The following is a 17799-nucleotide window of genomic DNA, read 5'->3' as shown; positions in this document are numbered from 1 at the left end:
ACATGGTATTTGGCATAATGGTGGCAAATAAAAGGGGAAAAATCTAGAATGTAGAAAACCTTTATAGCGGAGGTGGGCAAACTACTGCCTGCGGGCCACATCTGGCCCGCAGGACCGTCCTGCCCGGCCCCTGAGCTCCTGGCCTGAGAGGCTAGTCCCTGGCCCCTCCCCTGCTGTTCCCCCTCCCATGTAGCTATGCCGCCGCACGGGCAGTGGGGCTGCAAGCTCCTGCTGCTCTGAGCAGCATGTTAAGGGGGCGGCGGCGGGTGCGGCAGTGTGGGAGTTGGGTAGGGGGTCCCAGGGGCAGTCAGGGGACAGGGAGCAGGGGGCGGTTAGGGGCAGGAGTCCCGGGGGGCAGTCGGGACAGGGAGCAGGGGGCAGTTGGATGGGGTGGAGATTCTGGGGCAGTCAGGCAACAGGGGGGGTTGGATAGGGCGTCGGAGACCCGGGGGGCCTGTCAGAGAGCGGGTGTGTGGATAGGTCAGGGCAGTCAGGGTATGGGGAGGGGGTTGGATGGGGGTGGGATCCCGGGGGGAGGGTGGTTTGGGGTGGGAGGAGGTTCCAGGAGAGGGGCAGTCAGGGGTGGGGAAGTGGGAGGGGGCGAATAGGGGGCAGGGGCCACGCTGTTTAGGGGGCACAGCCTTCCCGACCCAGCCCTCCATACAGTTTTGCACCCCGATATGGCCCTCGGGCCAGAAAGTTTGCCCACCCTTGCTTTATAGCTATGTGTGGGAAATAAAGGTAAACCTTCATAGTACATTATTTTCTGGGAATGTTCCTCAGCGCACAACTCTACAACTGTTGGTATTTTATAATGATTATTAGTGAGATTCTCTTTCTAATGATGCATCGTTTTTCTTTTTTTTTTCCCTCAGAAGAAAGTAATTGTTTTCACCCTTTTAAGTATTTTATCTCTTACTGTGTCTTCTTCTAAGACGGCTGGATTTTCACAGTTTTCTTAAGCTTTCATATGAGATGATAGTTCTTACGTGCTTTTTGAGAAAATGTCTATACTTACTTAAAACAGCTTAGTTGCTTCAAGGGATGTTTTAGCTATGCCTGGAAGATGTCTGCCACAGAAAACTATAACGGCTATCTCTTTGTCCACATATAAACTGGGTTTCAAACTAAATTAAGGAACAATCATTTAACTATTTTAAGCTGTCGAAACTAAAACTGTCTAACAGAGTTTGGATGACCTGTGCAAAAGAGGCTAAGTTATTTAGTCTGAGTTTAGAGACTGATATTAGCCTAGGTTGTTAAATTTGCATGCACACCTATCATGATTGTATGTACAACTCCCAAATTTGTATTAACAAACAGCTGGACAACTGAATAGAAAACTGAATCATAGAATATCAGGGTTGGAAGGGACCTCAGGAGGTCATCTAGTCCAACGCCCTGCTCAAAGCAGGGCCAATCCCCAATTTTTGCCACAGATCCCTAAATGGCCCCCTCAAGGATTGAACTCACAACCCTGGGTTTAGCAGGCCAGTGCTCAAACCACTGAGCTATCCCTCCCACCCCAGAAGGCAACCTGATTTGTAGAGGCTGTTCTTGCTCCTGTCTTGATATGAGTCCTTGTCAAAAAGAAACATCATGTTACTTTGCAGAGAGAGTCTAGCTGATTGTGATTAAACAGTCTGCTTCTTTGCATGCAGACTGCACAAACGCTAAGGGTGAAATGCTGGCCCTATTGAAGTCATTGGTAGATTTGCCATTGCCTTAATGGGGCCGAGATTTCACCCATAGTCTTCTCTGCTTGAGTTTAGTCCAGTAGCTCATTGATGTACTGTACTTCACAGTTTTTACCGTGTTGTTACAATAGTGTTGAGAACAGGTAAGTACTACAGTCTATGCTTGGAAGGCCAGTAGAGAACTGGGTGGAGATTGTCAACACCTCCCTTCAGGTGGTAAGTTGTTTAGCTTCACTTAAGGAAGCTGTTGTGTGGCCATAGCTGTCAGCATCAAGTGGATATTTGTTTGAATCTGGCCAAATATTGCCAATATTTAATGTTCCATCTTCCCATTTCTTGAGAACACATTGGTGAGATATCTCTGAGTACATCACTGCCTCAGATCGTGTCAATGTGAATACAGATCTGGATATGGCACAGGCTGCACTCGTGGCTTTAGTGGGTGATCTCTTTCTATGGATATTTAAAGATAAGATGTTCATGCTGTTCTGTCGGCAATATTTGATATAGTTTACTGCACTAGCTTATGAATGCTAACTGTTTTTGCCTTGCCTTATCTCCTATTAAGGGAAGATCATAGGGTGGGACAATGTTTTGCAGAGCTTACGGCAATAACAAAACCTTGAATAGAAAATGTTGGCTATTTAGTGGTGACCACTCTGTTTACGTCGAGATGAGAGGGTGCTGTTAATTGTTCAGAATGTTATGCCATGGAGTGCGCCCAGTATCTTGTCTTGTAACAGAGAATGAATGTGTGTATCTATTGAAAATATCACCTTCAAATAATGATTGCTGCTGGTTATTGTTTTTCTTAGACATACCTACCAGTTTAATACAGAATTTTAGTTAGATAGGGATATAACTGAGTTAACTCCTTGCTTTTAAGATTCTTATTTATGTAAAATACCTGCATAATTCTTGCAGAATGAAGTAGAGGAAATGGATGGAGGAACTTTATCCCGGCCTCATAATTCTGGTGTTCCACAAGCTATATCATCTGAGTACGTGTTGATGTTTCATCATTGTTCATTCTTGAGGCTAGAGATTTATTTTTTGTAATGAAGTACAAATCTTTGATTTATTTTTTTTTTACCCATAGTGATACATGGACAGTTACTTTTGTTTCCTGCAGTTAAAATTAATGACTTCTACATTTTTCAGTAAACATTGAATAGTTAACTTGCATAATTTATACTTAATTTTAAATTTATTGCAGTTAAATGTGCCTGGATGGCTATGTTATAATAAAACAATGTAACAACTCAATACCCCACCTGCTTACAAAATCTACAAGGAAACCCACCCATCTCTTTGTTAGTTTTGTAAAAATACCCAGGAGAGTAGTTTGAACTTTAAGCATGTGGAAGACAGATTTTCTATGATCTAGCAGGCATTGTGAAGAAAACATTTTTAAATGTAGTTAAACTGTAATTTTTTGACCTTGGCAATGTCCAATTAAGACTTAGCAAAAATTATTTTATTCTTCCTTTAGCCCCATCCCCTGAAAACCTTCATGCTCATTAAGGTTAAGTAAAAATGAGACTGTTAAATATCCATACATTTTTCTTAAAATATATATGAAAGAAAATGTATAGTAGCTCAGTAAATTGTCAGATTTGTTATTTTTATTTTATTTGTTTTAACAGGAAAGACATGATCCGACAGATGATGATAAAAATATTTCGCTCTATTGAGCCAGAGCTGAATAACCTTATAGCTCTGGGGGACAAGATTGATAGCTTTAATTCCCTTTATATGTTAGTTAAGATGAGTCACCATGTATGGACAGCACAAAATGTGGACCCAGCTTCCTTCCTCAGCACAACACTTGGAAATGTTTTGGTGACTGTCAAAAGAAACTTTGACAAATGCATTGTAAGTTCTTAATTACTTAGATTAAACTAATCATAATATTAAAGGCAGCCAACTGCTAGCAAGTTTTAAATGTAAGAGAACCCTAAATCTTAAATGTCTTTGGAGTTAATTTAAAGGTGGGGAAAAAAATCTTACCACTATGTATTGATTTTTAAATGAACACAAAATAACTTGGATGGAGTTGCAAAAATGTATAAATAATTGGTGGTTAGCTCTGTTTAATGAACATTCAAGAAGGAACTGGAAAAGTGTAGTCACTTATGAGAACTCAGATTCTTAGTATTCCAGTGCCAAATTCTGCCTACTTTTCTCTCACCAGTGATCTCATTGAAACTACAAGGCATGAGCAAGGCAAGCAGACTTTAGCCCTCAGGTCACCTGACTTCCTGAACAAAATTTGGTTGGTTAATAAAGACATTTTTTATGAGCCTATCGGAATAAAAAAATATGTGTGAAGGAGACAGATGTCTAGTCTACAATAGAAAAGGTTTGCCAGTATAGCTATACTGGCAAACCTACTTAATCTAAACACAGCTTCTACTAGCGAAAACAGTTCCATGACTAAAATAAGCTATATCCGCAATCGGAGTTTTTTTTGCCAGTATAACTGCATCTAACTAGGACTTTTGCCTGTATAAAAATGTCATTTTAAAAAAAACCAAAATAAACAGGAAAAACCCCAAACTCATCCTTAACCAACATTATTATACCGATAACAGTTTCTGGTGTAGACCTAGCCAAGGGTGGGAGACAAAACTTACTGATAATCCAACTTTCAATAAAGGAAGAAAACAATGTTTGATTCCTTTCTTAGAATTTTTTTAACTTAAACTAAATTTTCAAATGCAGCTAATAAACAACTATCTAGATATTTACAAAAAGAAAAGGAGTACTTGTGGCACCTTAGAGACTAACCAATTTATCTGAGCATAGGCTTTCGTGAGCTACAGCTCACTTCGTCGGATGCATTCCGATGAAGTGAGCTGTAGCTCACGAAAGCTTATGCTCAAATAAATTGGTTAGTCTCTAAGGTGCCACAAGTACTCCTTTTCTTTTTGCGAATAGAGATTAACACGGCTGCTACTCTGAAACCTATCTTGATATTTGTATGTTCTAGTATAAATTGCCAGTTGCTAGCAGTGGGCATCAGAATATGTGCCTCTTTAGAGAAGGTACATAAGAACATAAGAGTGGCCCTACTGGGTCAGACCAAAGTTCCATCTAGCCCAGTATCCTGTCTTCTGACAGTAGCCAGTGCCAGGTGCCCCAGAGGAAAGGAACAGAACAGGTAATCATCAAGTGATCCATCATCCTCAGTCGCTCATTCCCAGCTTCTGGCAAACAGAGGCTAAGGACACCATTCCTGCCCATCCTGGCTAATAGGTCCTATCCTCCATGAATTTATATAGTTCTTTTTTGAACCCTGTTATGGTCTTGGCCTTCACAACATCCTCTGGCAAGGAGTTCCACAGGTTGACTGTGCGTTGTGTGAAGAAATACTTCCTTTTGTTTGTTTTAAACCTGCTGCCTATTGATTTCATTTGGTGACCCCTAGTTCTTGTGTTATGAGAAGTAGTAAACAACACTTCCTAATCTACTTTCTCTATACCAGTCATGATTTTATAGACCTGAGTCATATCTCCCCTTAGCCGTCTCTTTTCCAAGCTGAAAAGGTAAACCAAAAGGAAGGAAAATAAAAGCTCAAAGATTTGGTATACTCATAAATTCCTTCTTAGTGCGTCACCCTGATTTATTAAAGGTTTGTTTGGGTAAAAAGACGTGAATAATTTTCCTTTTACCTTTATGATATGTTTTTAAGTCTTGTGTGAATGAACTTACTGATTTTTTTCAATGTGTTTGAGTATTTTTCTCAGTTCTTTTCTCAGGCCAAGTTTCAGAAAAAATATTGTGGACTAATTAACATTTTTGTTTTTAACTTAAGAGTAATCAAATAAAACAGATGGAGGAGGTAAAGATATCAAAGAAGAGTAAAGTTGGGATCCTTACATTTGTTGCTGAATTTGAAGAATTTGCAGCACTGGCTGAATCTATTTTCAAAAATGCAGAGCGTCGAGGAGATTTAGATAAAGCTTACATAAAACTTATAAGAAGTGTTTTCATCAATGGTAAGGTCTATTGCAGTGCCCCGCATACTTCCACAAACTCACTCTTTGTCTGCTTGATGTACTTTTTCCCTCTGTTTGGGAGGGCAGAAAATATAGTCCCCCTGAAACTAACATTAATAGCTTTCCATAAACTGGCCAGTGGAGAATGCAGAACAGCAATTTGGTAGAAAATATTTATTCTGCAGATTAAGCATATTTCCCACCATAGACAGATCCAGATGCCAGCACTATTGGGCATCTAGTCCCAAAAATTTGAAAAGTGCATTTGCTACTATAAAAAAAAACATCTTGTCATAAGCCTTTGACGCCAAACCTGGATTGAAATTTTGGGCACCATCATTTTTAAAAAAATGTTAATGACTGAAATCAGTAACATAATAGTATGTGTTACGTGAACTTAAAACATAGGTGCATTTTTAATGCTTAAAGCAGACTATTTGAAAAGCAATTTCCCTGATATGACCAGTGTTCAGGGTTCTGCATGGGAGGTAGGGGACAAATATTCAATATTTTATCTTAAACTGTATATGAATTTTTAACTTTTATATCTGTACATATATTCTGTTACTGAGTGAAGCTACTAAAAGCTTTTAAAAACAAAATATTCACCTTCTTAAAGGCTGTAAAGAAGGAGCTTGGAGACTGCAATTAAATACTGAGACTTTCACCTTTGTTTCAGTCATCACTCTGAATTACACAGCATCACAAATGTATGTAGTACATCACAAAACAAGTGAGAAGACACTTAGAGTTTACAGTCTAAGAGACAAATCCAGAAGAGCAAAAACTGAGGCATAGGAAGATGTGGCGGTAATATTGGTGAGATCATCAGGATAGGAAGGATTCACCGAAGTGCATTCTTCTTCGAGTGATTGCTGTCCATTCAGCTTAGGTGTGTGTGTTCGCCACATGCACCGGTGCCGGAAGTTTTTCCCTCAGCAGTATCCATAGGGGACTGGCTCCAGCACCCCCTGGAGTGGCGTGTACATGCCGCGGTATATAGGGTGCCACTGGTTTCCCCCGACCTTCAGTTCCTTCTTGCCGCCAGTGACGGCGCTGGAACTGTTGCTGCTTCAGTTACTGCTGTAGCTGCTTGTTTGTACGAACTTGTTATCTTCTGTATTATACTGTATATAGTTTTCTATTAGTGTTTATAAGTCCCTTAGCTATAGTTAAGGCCTCTGTAGGTACCAAACGGGACTTTGCCTCAGGACGCGGCATGCCCCAATTCCCAGGCTTTAAGCCCTGTGATCGCTGTAAGAGGCCCATGCCCATTAGTGATCCACACAGCAGCTGTCTGCATTGCTTGGGAGAAGGACATATTAGTGAGAAGTGCAAAATTTGCAAGTCCTACAAGCCAAGGACCATGAAGGAGTGTGATACTCGTTTAAGAGCACTCCTTATGGCGTTGACCCTCATCCCGACACCGGAGCAACGCTCTGACTCGGCACCGAGTACCGTGACCTCGGTATGCAGCGCCCCACCAGGACCGGCCACTAGCTGGCACCGGTCCCCATCCGTGGCTCCGACCAAGAAGCCCCAGAAGGCGAGATGAGGCCAGTCTCCAGCCTTCCACAAGGGAAAGGATAAGACTGGGTGTGAGCAAGGTCCCATGTCGGGTTCTCGGGCCCAAGCTCCGGAGGAGTGAAGTAGCCCAACCTGCTCCCCGCCTGCTACCCCAGATAGCAGCAGAGGCCCCTGTCAGCTCTGGGTGCCATCCATGCAGGAGGCCCAGCAGGTGGTGCAGTAGCTCATGTACCTCCCAGTGCCGCCCACACCGGCTCCTGCGGTTCCCCGGTCACAGGGTAGACCCACATTCGGACTGCCACGGTTCCCACTCCACCATTCCCCCGTCCCTGCGCCGCCCTATTTGATCCTTGGACATGGGCAGAGAGGCTTGAGGTGCAGCTCGCTGACCACCGGGCGCAGACCTTTGGAGGCATGCACAAACCGGCAGAAGTACCACTCCAGGGACCGGTCGAGGGATCAATGGTACCATTCCTTGGACCGTCACCGATCCCCTAGGAGGGCATCACCATGTGCAGGCGCTTCCCAGCACTGGGCCCGCTCCGACTCCCAGTCCCTCTTCTCCTAGTACTGCTCGTCAAGTGCGAGATGTAGATCGCTGGCTCCAAGCTGTCATGGATCCGTCAAGCACCACTGGTCCCTACGACCCCGCTCTAGATCGGACTCCAGGTGGAGTGATCAGCAACAGTTGGGACAGAGCCACTAGTCTGCTCCGTCCTGGTCACCTGGGAGTGACCGCTCAGGATCCAGCCCTGGTTCAGAGTGAGGTTTGCTGACAGCGGGATAAGCTTTGTTATTGGTGGTACCGGCTACATTGTCTGCACCAAAACTGGTCCCATGGCCACAGGCACAGTGGTTGGCAGCGTGGTACCCATGGAACCTGTGGGGGTCCAAGAGGGACCAGGTGAGCAAGCCACCGGGCCACCAATGGTTGTGGAGGACCCAAACTCCCTCCTCCCTGCCACCCATCTCCAAGAGGGTAGAGCTCATGTACTTTGTGCTATCCAAAGGCCACGAGTACCTGTACACCCATCCTGCTCCCAACTCCCTAGTGGTAGAAGCGGTTAACCACAGGGAATGACAAGGTCAACACGGAGTTACCCCTAAGAACAAAGACTCCAAGAGACTAGATTTGTTTGGGCATAAGCTTTATTCGTCCTCTAGCCTTCAGTTGAGGGTGGCCAACCATCAAGCCCTCCTGGGATGCTGTGTTTTTAACATGTAGCAAGCCATGTCCAAGTTTGAGGGCTCTCTTTCTGAGGCTTGTAGGAAGGAGTTCCGGGCTATTATGGAGGAGGGCATGACTGCGGACAGGGCAATGCTCCAGGCGGCGTCGGATGCAGTAGACGCTGCCGCCCGAACCATGGCCTCAGCCGTCACCATGCACTGGGCATCCTGGCTGCTACTCTTTGGCTTGTCCACGGAAGCTCAGCACTCAATGCAAAACCTTCCCTTCAATGGGCACGCCCTGTTTGCGGAACAGACGGACAATAAGCTCCATGGCCTAAAGGACTCCTGCACGACCCTTAAAACGCTGGGCCTGTATGTTGCTTGCTACCCCTCCTTCCCACCCTCCCTCCCATTCCCTCTTCAGGGATCCTTCTCACGAGAGTCTCCTCGTGTAGGAGGTAGAGGGGTTTGTTTCTCCAGAGTTCAGGAACAAGAGGTTCTATTCCTGCTACATTTTAATCCCAAAGGCCTAAGGCGGTCTACAACCTATCCTGGACCTGCGAGACCCAAATCGCTTCCTAGCAAAGCTGAAGTTCTTCACGGTCTCCCTGGCCTCCATTGTCCCCTCCCTGGATTCGGGAGACTGGTATGCTGCCCTGGATCTGAAAGATGCGTACTTTCACATCCCCATCTTCAAGGGACACAGACGCTTCCTCTAGTTTATGGTAGGTCCCAACCACTATCAGTTTGCGGTCCTCCCATTTGGCTTAGCAACAGCATGGATATTTACCAAGTGCATGTCAGTGGTGGGTGCCTAGATCTACCCATACCTTGATGACTAGCTAGTCAAGGGCAGAGCCAGGTCCAAAGAGATGTCGTGATGCTGTTAGTCACTTGCCATTGCTTCAGCCTGTTGGTGAACGACAAAAAAATCCACGTTAGTTCCGGTACAGAGGATAAAGTTCATCGGAGAGGTGCTCGAGTCGACCTGTGCTGGGGCGTTCCTGCTGCTGGAGAGATTCAGGGCACTGATGGATCTCATCATGGAAGTCTCCGAGTTTCCCTTTACTACGGCCAGGGTTTGCCTGTGCCTCCTAGGTCACATGGCAGCGTGCACATATGTGGTGTGTCACGCCAGGCTCCGGATGTGATCTCTGCAGCAATGGCTGGCGATGGTCTACTCCCAGTCAAGAAGAAGGTCGTCACCATCCTCGCGACGGTACCTCGCTGCATTGGTGGACTGACCCCAGGAAAGTCCTGGAAGGAGTTCCCTTCGTCAGCACTCCGTAGTCAGTCAAGTTGGTTTTGGAAGCCTCGGCTCTTGGCTGGGGGGTGCACCTTGGCACCCTCCAGACCCAAGGTATGTGGTCCCCAGAGGAATCGACGCTACACATAAACACCAAAGAGGTTCAGGTTGGTGCACAGCGCGTGCATGGTCTTCCTACCTCACATGTCAGAAAGAGTGGTCAGAGTTCTCAGGGACAACACAGCCTCGATGTTCTACATCAGCAAACAAGGTGGAACACAATCCTCGGCCCTCTGCCAAGAGGCACTCCATCTTTGGGACTTCAGCATCGACTATGGAATCCATCTAGAAGCATGTCACCTTCCAGGTGCACACTAGCAGATCACCGAAGCAGGGACTTCTCCTTTTACCACGAGTGGGTGCTCCACCCGGAGGTAGCCGGCATGATCTTCCAGAGATGGGGAACTCCCCCAGTAGATTTGTTTGCCACCAGGCAGAACAGGAGGTGCCACAGGTTTTGCTCCTGATGGGGCCTGGGCAAGGGCTCCCTCTCTGATGCCTTCCTCCTGCCGTGGGCAGGAAGCGTGATGTACGCGTTCCCTCTGATTCTGTTCATCAGCAAGGTCCTAGCAAAAATCAAGGCGCAAGTTACCATGATCCCTCTGGGGTGGCCTCGCCAGGACTGGTTTGGGACACTGTCAAGCTGGTCAGCGATCCCTCCCTGGTCCCTGCTGAACTGACCGCACCTGCTGTCACAAGATCACAGCCAACTCTTGCATCCCAACCTTGTGTCCCTCCACCTCACGGCATGGATGTTGCGTGGCTGAACCCAGATGTACGAGCCTGTTCGGAAGGTCCTCCTCCAGAGTAGAAAGCCCTTGATTAAGCAGACTTACCTGGCAAAGTGGACGAGGTTCTCCCGCTGGGCAGCCGAACAGGGCATCTCCCCTTCGCATTCTTTGGTGCAGTCCATCTTGGACTACCTGCTTCATTAAAGGAACCAGGGCCTGGCGCACTCTTCTATCAGGGTGCACCTGGCAGCCGTTTCGGCCTTTCATGTACCAATCCAGGGATAGATGGTGTTCTCCCATGAGGTGATGATCAGGTTCCTTAGAGGCCTCAAGAGACTCTTTATCAAGTCTGGTCCCCGGCCCCTCAGTGGGATCTCAACTTGGTTCTGTCCAGGCTCATGGGCCCTTCCTTTGAGCCTTTGGACTCGTGCTCCCTGTCTCACCTATCATGGATGGTAGCTTTCCTGGTGGAGGTGATGTTGGCGAGGCGGGTCTCCGAGCTGTGAGCCCTGACCTCAGAACTGCCATACATGGTCTTCTACAAGGACAAGGTCCAGCTCTGGCCCCACCCAGCCTTCCTTCCCAAGGTGGTGTCTGCTTTCCACATGAGCCAGGACATCTTCCTTCCGGTGTTCTGCCCTAAGCCCCATGAGATAGTGAAGAAAGGCACTGTGACATTCCCCTCTGGTGTTATCTGGACCGGTGATCTGCTAGGTCACTCCAGTCCTTGACTCGGGAGCCAGCCTTATCCTGCTCTGCTGTGAGAACTCCCACTCTTGGGCTGTTCACACACAGCCTCTGGCATGTAAGCTGCTCCTTGGATTGTGCAACTGAATGACACTAGCCAATATCCCTGGTCCCAGACACAACCCTTGCAACCTCCGTCTTGCAGTATCCAGTTATGCCCGCTGGATGCTGCAAGCTTATATGAGTTCATCAATTTAACAAAGAAATTGATTTGTACGAGGCTTGTTATCCCAAGGTGAGTCTCTGACATGCTTCAAACCAAACAGATTTATTAACTATAAAGATAGATTTTAAGTGATTATAAGTCAGATTTGGTCAAATGAAATAAAAGCAAAATGCATTCTAACTGATCTTAACACTTTCAGTGCCGTTTCAAACTTAGATGCTTCTCACCACAGGCTGTCTGGTTGCTCTTCAGCCAGGCTCTCCCCTTTGATGAGTGCTTCAGTCGCTTGGTGTGGTGTCTGTAGATGTAGGTGGAAGAGAGAGAGAGACCATGGCAAATGTGTTTCCCTTTTATCATGTCCTTTCTTTCCTCTTGGCTTTGCCCCCCCCTTCAGAGTCAGGTGAGGATTACCTCATCGCAGTTCCAGACTGACCAAAGGAGGAGGGAGTGACTCCCTCGAGAGTCTAACAGATTATTTTGTTGCTGCCTAGGCCAGCGTCCTTTGTTCCTGTGAGGCTGGGCTGGGTTTGTCCCATACCTGCCCTGATGAGGTGTGAACTGCCTCTCTGCTCTTGGAAAATTTTTGCCTGGGCTTATTTTAAGACCTGAGGATACATTTTCAGCCTCATAACCACATACATGAAATGATAAACTATAACATTATTGTAACACTACTGTAACAATTATAACATCACTATAATAACCATGCTCAGTGCATCATGAGCCTTCCGAAGACACCCAACATGACAAACTTTGCATTGGATACCACACAATCATTTTATAAAGATCAACATGGGTGTGTAAGGTGTACCCCTGAGGTACAAAGCATCACAGACACCTTCATGTTTTGGATGTAAGAAGGGCTCTGGCTTTCTACCTATATCGGACAAAACCTTTCTGTAAGTCGACTCAGCTTTTCATCTCTACATCTGATAGGATAAAGGGCCTCCCAGTGTCCACACAGAGGATTTCTGACGGGATCATCTCTTGCATTCGGACGAGCTACGAGTTGGTGGGAGTCCCTCCACCACCGACCATCAGAGCCCTCTTGACCAGAGCACAGGCGTCTTTGGCAGCCTTCCTGGCACACTTCCCCAGTCCAGGACATCTGTCGAGCCTCAACATGGACCTTGGTGCACATGTTCACGGCCCACTACACCATCACTCAGCAGGCCAGGTACGACACTGGGTTCAGCAGAGCTGTATTGCAATCTACATGTTTGTGAACTCCTACCCACCTCTGGGGGATGTTGCTTGGGAGTCACCTAAGTTGAATGGACATGAGCAATCACTCAAAGAAGAAAAGACTATTACCTTTTCGGTAATTGGTGTTCTTCAAGATGTGGTGTTCGTGTCCGTTCCACAACCTGCCCTCCTTTCCCACTGTCAGAGTTTCCGGCAAGAAGGAACTGAGGGTGGGGGGAACCGGTGGCGCCTTATATACCCTGGCATGTGTGCACCACTCCAGGGGGCAACAGAGCTGGTCCCTATGGATACTTCTGAGGGAAAAACGTCCGGCACCAGTGCCTGAGGTGAGCATACATGCCTAAGTTAAATGGACATGAGCAACACATCTCGAAGAACACCAGTTACGGAAAAGGTAACTGTCCTTTTTTTAAAAAGGTATTTGAGAGAGGGAGGGGGAGAGAGAGAGAGAGGATACTTAGCAGAAAAGAGGGCACAGACTGCTCTAAACCAGTTGGGAGTAGCCTCAAAGAAAGCACAAAGCTACAAGTGGAGAAAAAGAGACAAAAGAGATAGGAAGGATGATGATACTAAGACAAAATAACAGCAGAGATAAAGTGAGGAGTTTGAACTGAATGCAGTAAGGGGTTTTGTTGGTCAAGGCTGCTCAGAAAGATACCTGTAGCTGCCATGCTTTGGATAGAAGAGAGGAAGACTAAAATTGGCAGCGAGATATTTTCCTAATGACTATTGTGTGGTGTGTCTGAAATGAATTGATGGTCTCAGTTAATTTTCTAGAGCACAGGAATTCGTGCTACAAAAATTACTATCACAAATGTCATCCTCATTGTTTCAGTGGAAAGGCTAATGGATAAATGGACATAAAGACTTTACTACACTTGGAGTGGTGATCAAGAACTAGGTTGAGGAGCAATGATGGAGCAGTATGTAGAAATATACATTAGCATTAGCCTGTTCTGTGGACAAATGAGTGCTTCCATCATCAAGGTTATCAATCTGGCACCTTTATGGGCAGTCCTGTTTAAAAAGAGAGACTGGAAGAACAAGATAACTTTGGCAATAGACACTGATGTCCTAAGTAAAAATTGTTCATGGTAAGAAAAGTTGGGATATGCAGAATAGCGCTCATATTACCATACAAAAATATTCAATAACAGCAAAGGGAGCCTAGAATAAATAATTTATTGCCCTTTGAAGATATTTATGCATTGTAGCAAAACTTAAAAAAAAATTATACAAAAAAGTATGTTTGTAAACTTCTACAAAGTGTACAAATCACTTTTTGCCAAACAAAGGATCAGTCATGTAAATAAGTGTATCATATATCAGTTTATAATATGTAAAAATTACTGTCTATATCCTATATGTAAGGAGTGGAACTCTGTAGTCTTAGGACTAATGTGAAGTGCTGCTTTGAATATTCTCATGTACTCACTTATTCAGCAATGGAAATCATTTTGGCAGACTTGCCAAGTAAAAAAGTAATCATTTTGAATCCTCATCTCTGCTTAAAAGGATACAACTTACTAGGAAATTTTACTTTTGTTTGTTTTGTCCCACATGGTTCCCCATGGAGGTAATCTTCCTTGAGAAATGTAGTTTGTGGATCTTTCTAAAATTAAAAAGCTCTAAAATTTTTTCAAATGACTCTTCTTGACATGAAAGCCAAAGACACTTTTCTGGAATTGTTCCTTTAATTGGCTCTTTTTCATTCATCTTACAAGCTCTCTTTTTTCCATAATTTAGACATTTTAATTATCGAAGAGATTTGTGTTGAATCTTTTTACTATTCTGATTTTAGTGGAGAAAGTAGCAAATGAAAGCCAGAAAACACCCAGGGATGTGGTCATGATGGAGAACTTCCACCATATTTTTGCAACTCTCTCTCGTTTGAAAATCTCATGTCTTGAGGCTGAAAAAAAAGAAGCTAAACAGAAATACACTGATCATCTCCAGTCTTATGTCATCTACTCATTGGGACAGCCTCTTGAGAAATTAAATGTAAGCATCTTTTGGTCTAATTGTATTTCTGATGCAGAATACAGCTGTCTTTCTCCAAAAACTAATTTGCACGTTTTGAGTTTACAGCTCCAGGCATGTGAAGATGTGCCATTTCTTGTTCTGTTAACTTCCAACCCAGGTGACTTCCAAAGGGCTCTCATCTCCCCACAGGACAATGATTTTAACATCTCCTTGACTGCTAATATATTGCAGAATTTTTACCCAAATGTTCATGTGTGAACAGGGATTCTTTTCCAACACTAACTTTCATCACTAATTAGGAGCTTGGGGATGCTGTTGCCCACTCCGATGGTAAAAGCATTATCATCCTGTTTCTAAACTACTTTTTAAAAAAACCATAATACGCCTTTAATTGCCAGAACCACATCCATATATATGGCAGCACATTTTGCTTTAAGCTGAGCTATTCAATTGGATAACATAGTGAGACTTGTAAGATATATCAGCTGTACATATCAAATGTATTTGATACTGTTAATTATGTTTTTGCTATAATTAGGATTGTAGTTTTTATATTTTTTTAGAAAATTACGAATTTTTATGGTTGAGAAATTACTCCTAATAAAATGTCTTTATATATAGATATATTAAAAAATCTAAAATGCTTGTTTGTCACCTAATGTGAGTTAAACTATGAAGTTCCCTACATACGTTTTTGTAGGCCCACTCCTCTCAGGAATACATATTTTAGGATCTCATGTTCATGTGCATCACTATTGCCTTTTATTTTTTGTGCTTTAAACATCCAGGGCTCTACTGCTATCTCTCTTCAGGCTATGATCTTGTTAGTTTTAGGCTGGCTCAGCACTTGACAGAAGACTTCAAGGGAAAACCCACGTGCTACAAGAAGTGGTTACACTTTTCCTTCTGAGTTAATACTTAACCAGTGCTCTAGTGCGGTGGTGGCGGACGCTGCTCTGTTTAGCGGGGTGGAACCAGATCCTTAGCTAATGTAAATCTGTATTGTTTCTTTGATTCAGGTTTTTTGTCATGTGAAAACAAGATGTGCCATCAGATCAGTATTCCGACACTTACATACACTACCCTACATTTATGATTATATTAATACTATAATTGTATTTTAGCATTTCTTTGAGGGTGTTGAAGCTCGTGTGGCACAGGGCATAAGAGAAGAGGAAGTAAGTTACCAACTGGCTTTCAATAAACAAGAGCTTCGCAAAGTTATAAAGGAATATCCTGGTAAGGAAGTGAAGAAGGGATTGGATAATCTCTATAAGAAGGTGGACAAACATCTTTGTGAAGAAGAAAACTTACTTCAGGTAAAACTATCTGATTTGTATAAAGAATAATCTGACATCTCCGATTGTTTTCATGCCTGTACAAACATTCTACTACTTTGTAGAATAGCCTTTAGTCTGCTTCTCTAAAATGAAACTTCACAGGAATGAGAGAAAATTAGCATCTTCACTTGCACCAAAAGAATGCTATGTAAACTACAGCTCTGTATTCTGGGAAGTATGTCATCAGTAAATTAGTAACTTGCTATCATAACTTTCTTTTGGGGGGTTGTTTCTGCATACTCCCACTTGGGGGAAGCGCCTTGAGCTTCAGGACTCTTCTGAAAATCAGTGTTTTTTGGAGCCCTGTGTGAGTCCCTCAAAATGGAATGTTTTGAGGGTTGAGTTTTGTTAAAGGGGTATTCACCCCCAATTGCCTCTATTCCTTTTGACAAACTGAATCAACCACTAACAGGAGTTAGGAAGAAACTTCCCTTAGAGTATGCCATAATTGTCCATTATTAGGTTTCTTGCAAGCTTGAAACATCTGGTGCTGGCCAGTGTGGGAGATAGTATATCAGACTAGATGGACCACTTGTGTGATCTGGAAATGTCTATTCCTATACATATGTTTTGGCGCAGAATAATACTTTCAGTTCATTCTCTTCCAGTGCTATGAGTGGGATTTAAAAAAGTGGTCAGTGATGGCCTAATTCTGTTCCCATTGAAATAAGTAGTAAAACTTTCATTGACTTTAGAGGGAGCAGAATTAGGCCAGTGTACTGAGGATTTTGTAAAATCTCACCCTCTTTGCTCAGTTAGTTACACGAGATATTTGTATTTAAATCTTTATCAATTTAGCACAGACAAAACACAACGTAATATTTTTTAAAAACAACCCAAAAATCTCTCTTTTACTTTGTAATTTTGACTTGGTAGAAGTTGTATAAATGTTCATAGAAGGTGACTTACAGAAATTCTGTGCAACAAAAATCTTGTTTTTCTGAATTTTGTCTTGATAAAATGTCACTTACTTTTGTTTGTATTCCTTCTTTGGCAGGTTGTATGGCATTCTATGCAAGATGAGTTTATACGCCAGTACAAACACTTTGAAGGCTTGATAGCTCGTTGCTATCCTGGATCAGGTGTTACCATGGAATTCACTATCCAGGACATCTTAGACTACTGCTCCAGTATTGCACAGTCTCACTAACTTCTACAAGGGGAAAAGGCTTGAAAAATATCAAGTACTATGAATGTTACTTGCTTTAACAAGATGGAATAAGAAGCATATGTATTCTTAAATGTTCTATAAATGTCTAGTCATATTTCCATCTTGGGATATATTTCAATGCAGAATGAAATGTCTAAATAGCAGTGTTGCTTTCCTGCCCAGTTGAAGCACTGTTTTAAAGCATTAAATTCATGAAACACTTAATATTTAATTTTTCTCCCACTGGTGCCCTGTTTTTTTTAAAATTTGTAACTCTTTCTTGCTAACAGCAATTACCTTTGTATATTCTTAGCACCTTGAAAGGACACTACAGTCATCTGACTTCACACTAGTACTGTGCATGCTGGTAATTATGTAACCGTTAAAAAGATTGTACAGAATTAGGTTTTTTTCTGCCTCAAGCTGTAATATATAGATTTCAGTCAATGAAAGTACTAACTAAATTCATGTTTTGAGAATTAATGTCACTGTCTGTGGCTGTAACTCTTCTGATCTTAAGTAAAAATAATCTTTCAAATATAATGTCCTATAAACTTCTTGTTCCAGAGTATTCATTAATTCTTCAGCTGTTCACCGCAAAAACAGCAATATCTTGAGTCCAAAATGAGGTACCCAAGATAAGACAGAAAACAATACATAATTTTCCTTTAAGCATACATTTACTGTTTTATTGGTATTTACTAGAGCATGACTGAACTTCAGTCATACATTAAGCAGAAAGTCTGCGCTACTACAGTACCATAAAAACAGCTAA

At 43.4% G+C, this 17799-nt stretch overlaps 1 protein-coding gene across 17 annotated transcripts in view; it reads left to right on the top strand.

Annotated features, from left to right (window-relative positions):
- The window catches only part of EXOC1 (exocyst complex component 1), a 61713-nt gene extending 44135 nt beyond the window's left edge, over window positions 1–17578 (top strand). For 16 of the 17 annotated variants that reach the window (XM_037897741.2, XM_037897743.2, XM_037897735.2 and 13 more), the window contains 6 exons: window positions 2622–2698; window positions 3344–3572; window positions 5515–5698; window positions 14353–14552; window positions 15659–15853; window positions 16872–17578. In XM_037897741.2, the coding sequence (XP_037753669.1) occupies window positions 2622–2698; window positions 3344–3572; window positions 5515–5698; window positions 14353–14552; window positions 15659–15853; window positions 16872–17024 (1038 nt within the window). In that variant the 3' untranslated portion in view covers window positions 17025–17578. Of the gene's footprint in view, window positions 1–2621; window positions 2699–3343; window positions 3573–5514; window positions 5699–12281; window positions 12468–14352; window positions 14553–15658; window positions 15854–16871 lie in introns of those variants that run through there. The other variant, XM_037897745.2, reaches the window with a different exon arrangement.
- Window positions 17579–17799: the final 221 nt, after the last annotated feature.

Source organism: Chelonia mydas, chromosome 4, assembly GCF_015237465.2.
Source record: "Chelonia mydas isolate rCheMyd1 chromosome 4, rCheMyd1.pri.v2, whole genome shotgun sequence".
Lineage (NCBI taxonomy): Eukaryota > Metazoa > Chordata > Testudines > Cheloniidae > Chelonia > Chelonia mydas.
This window is presented reverse-complemented; position numbering and strand designations above follow the sequence as displayed.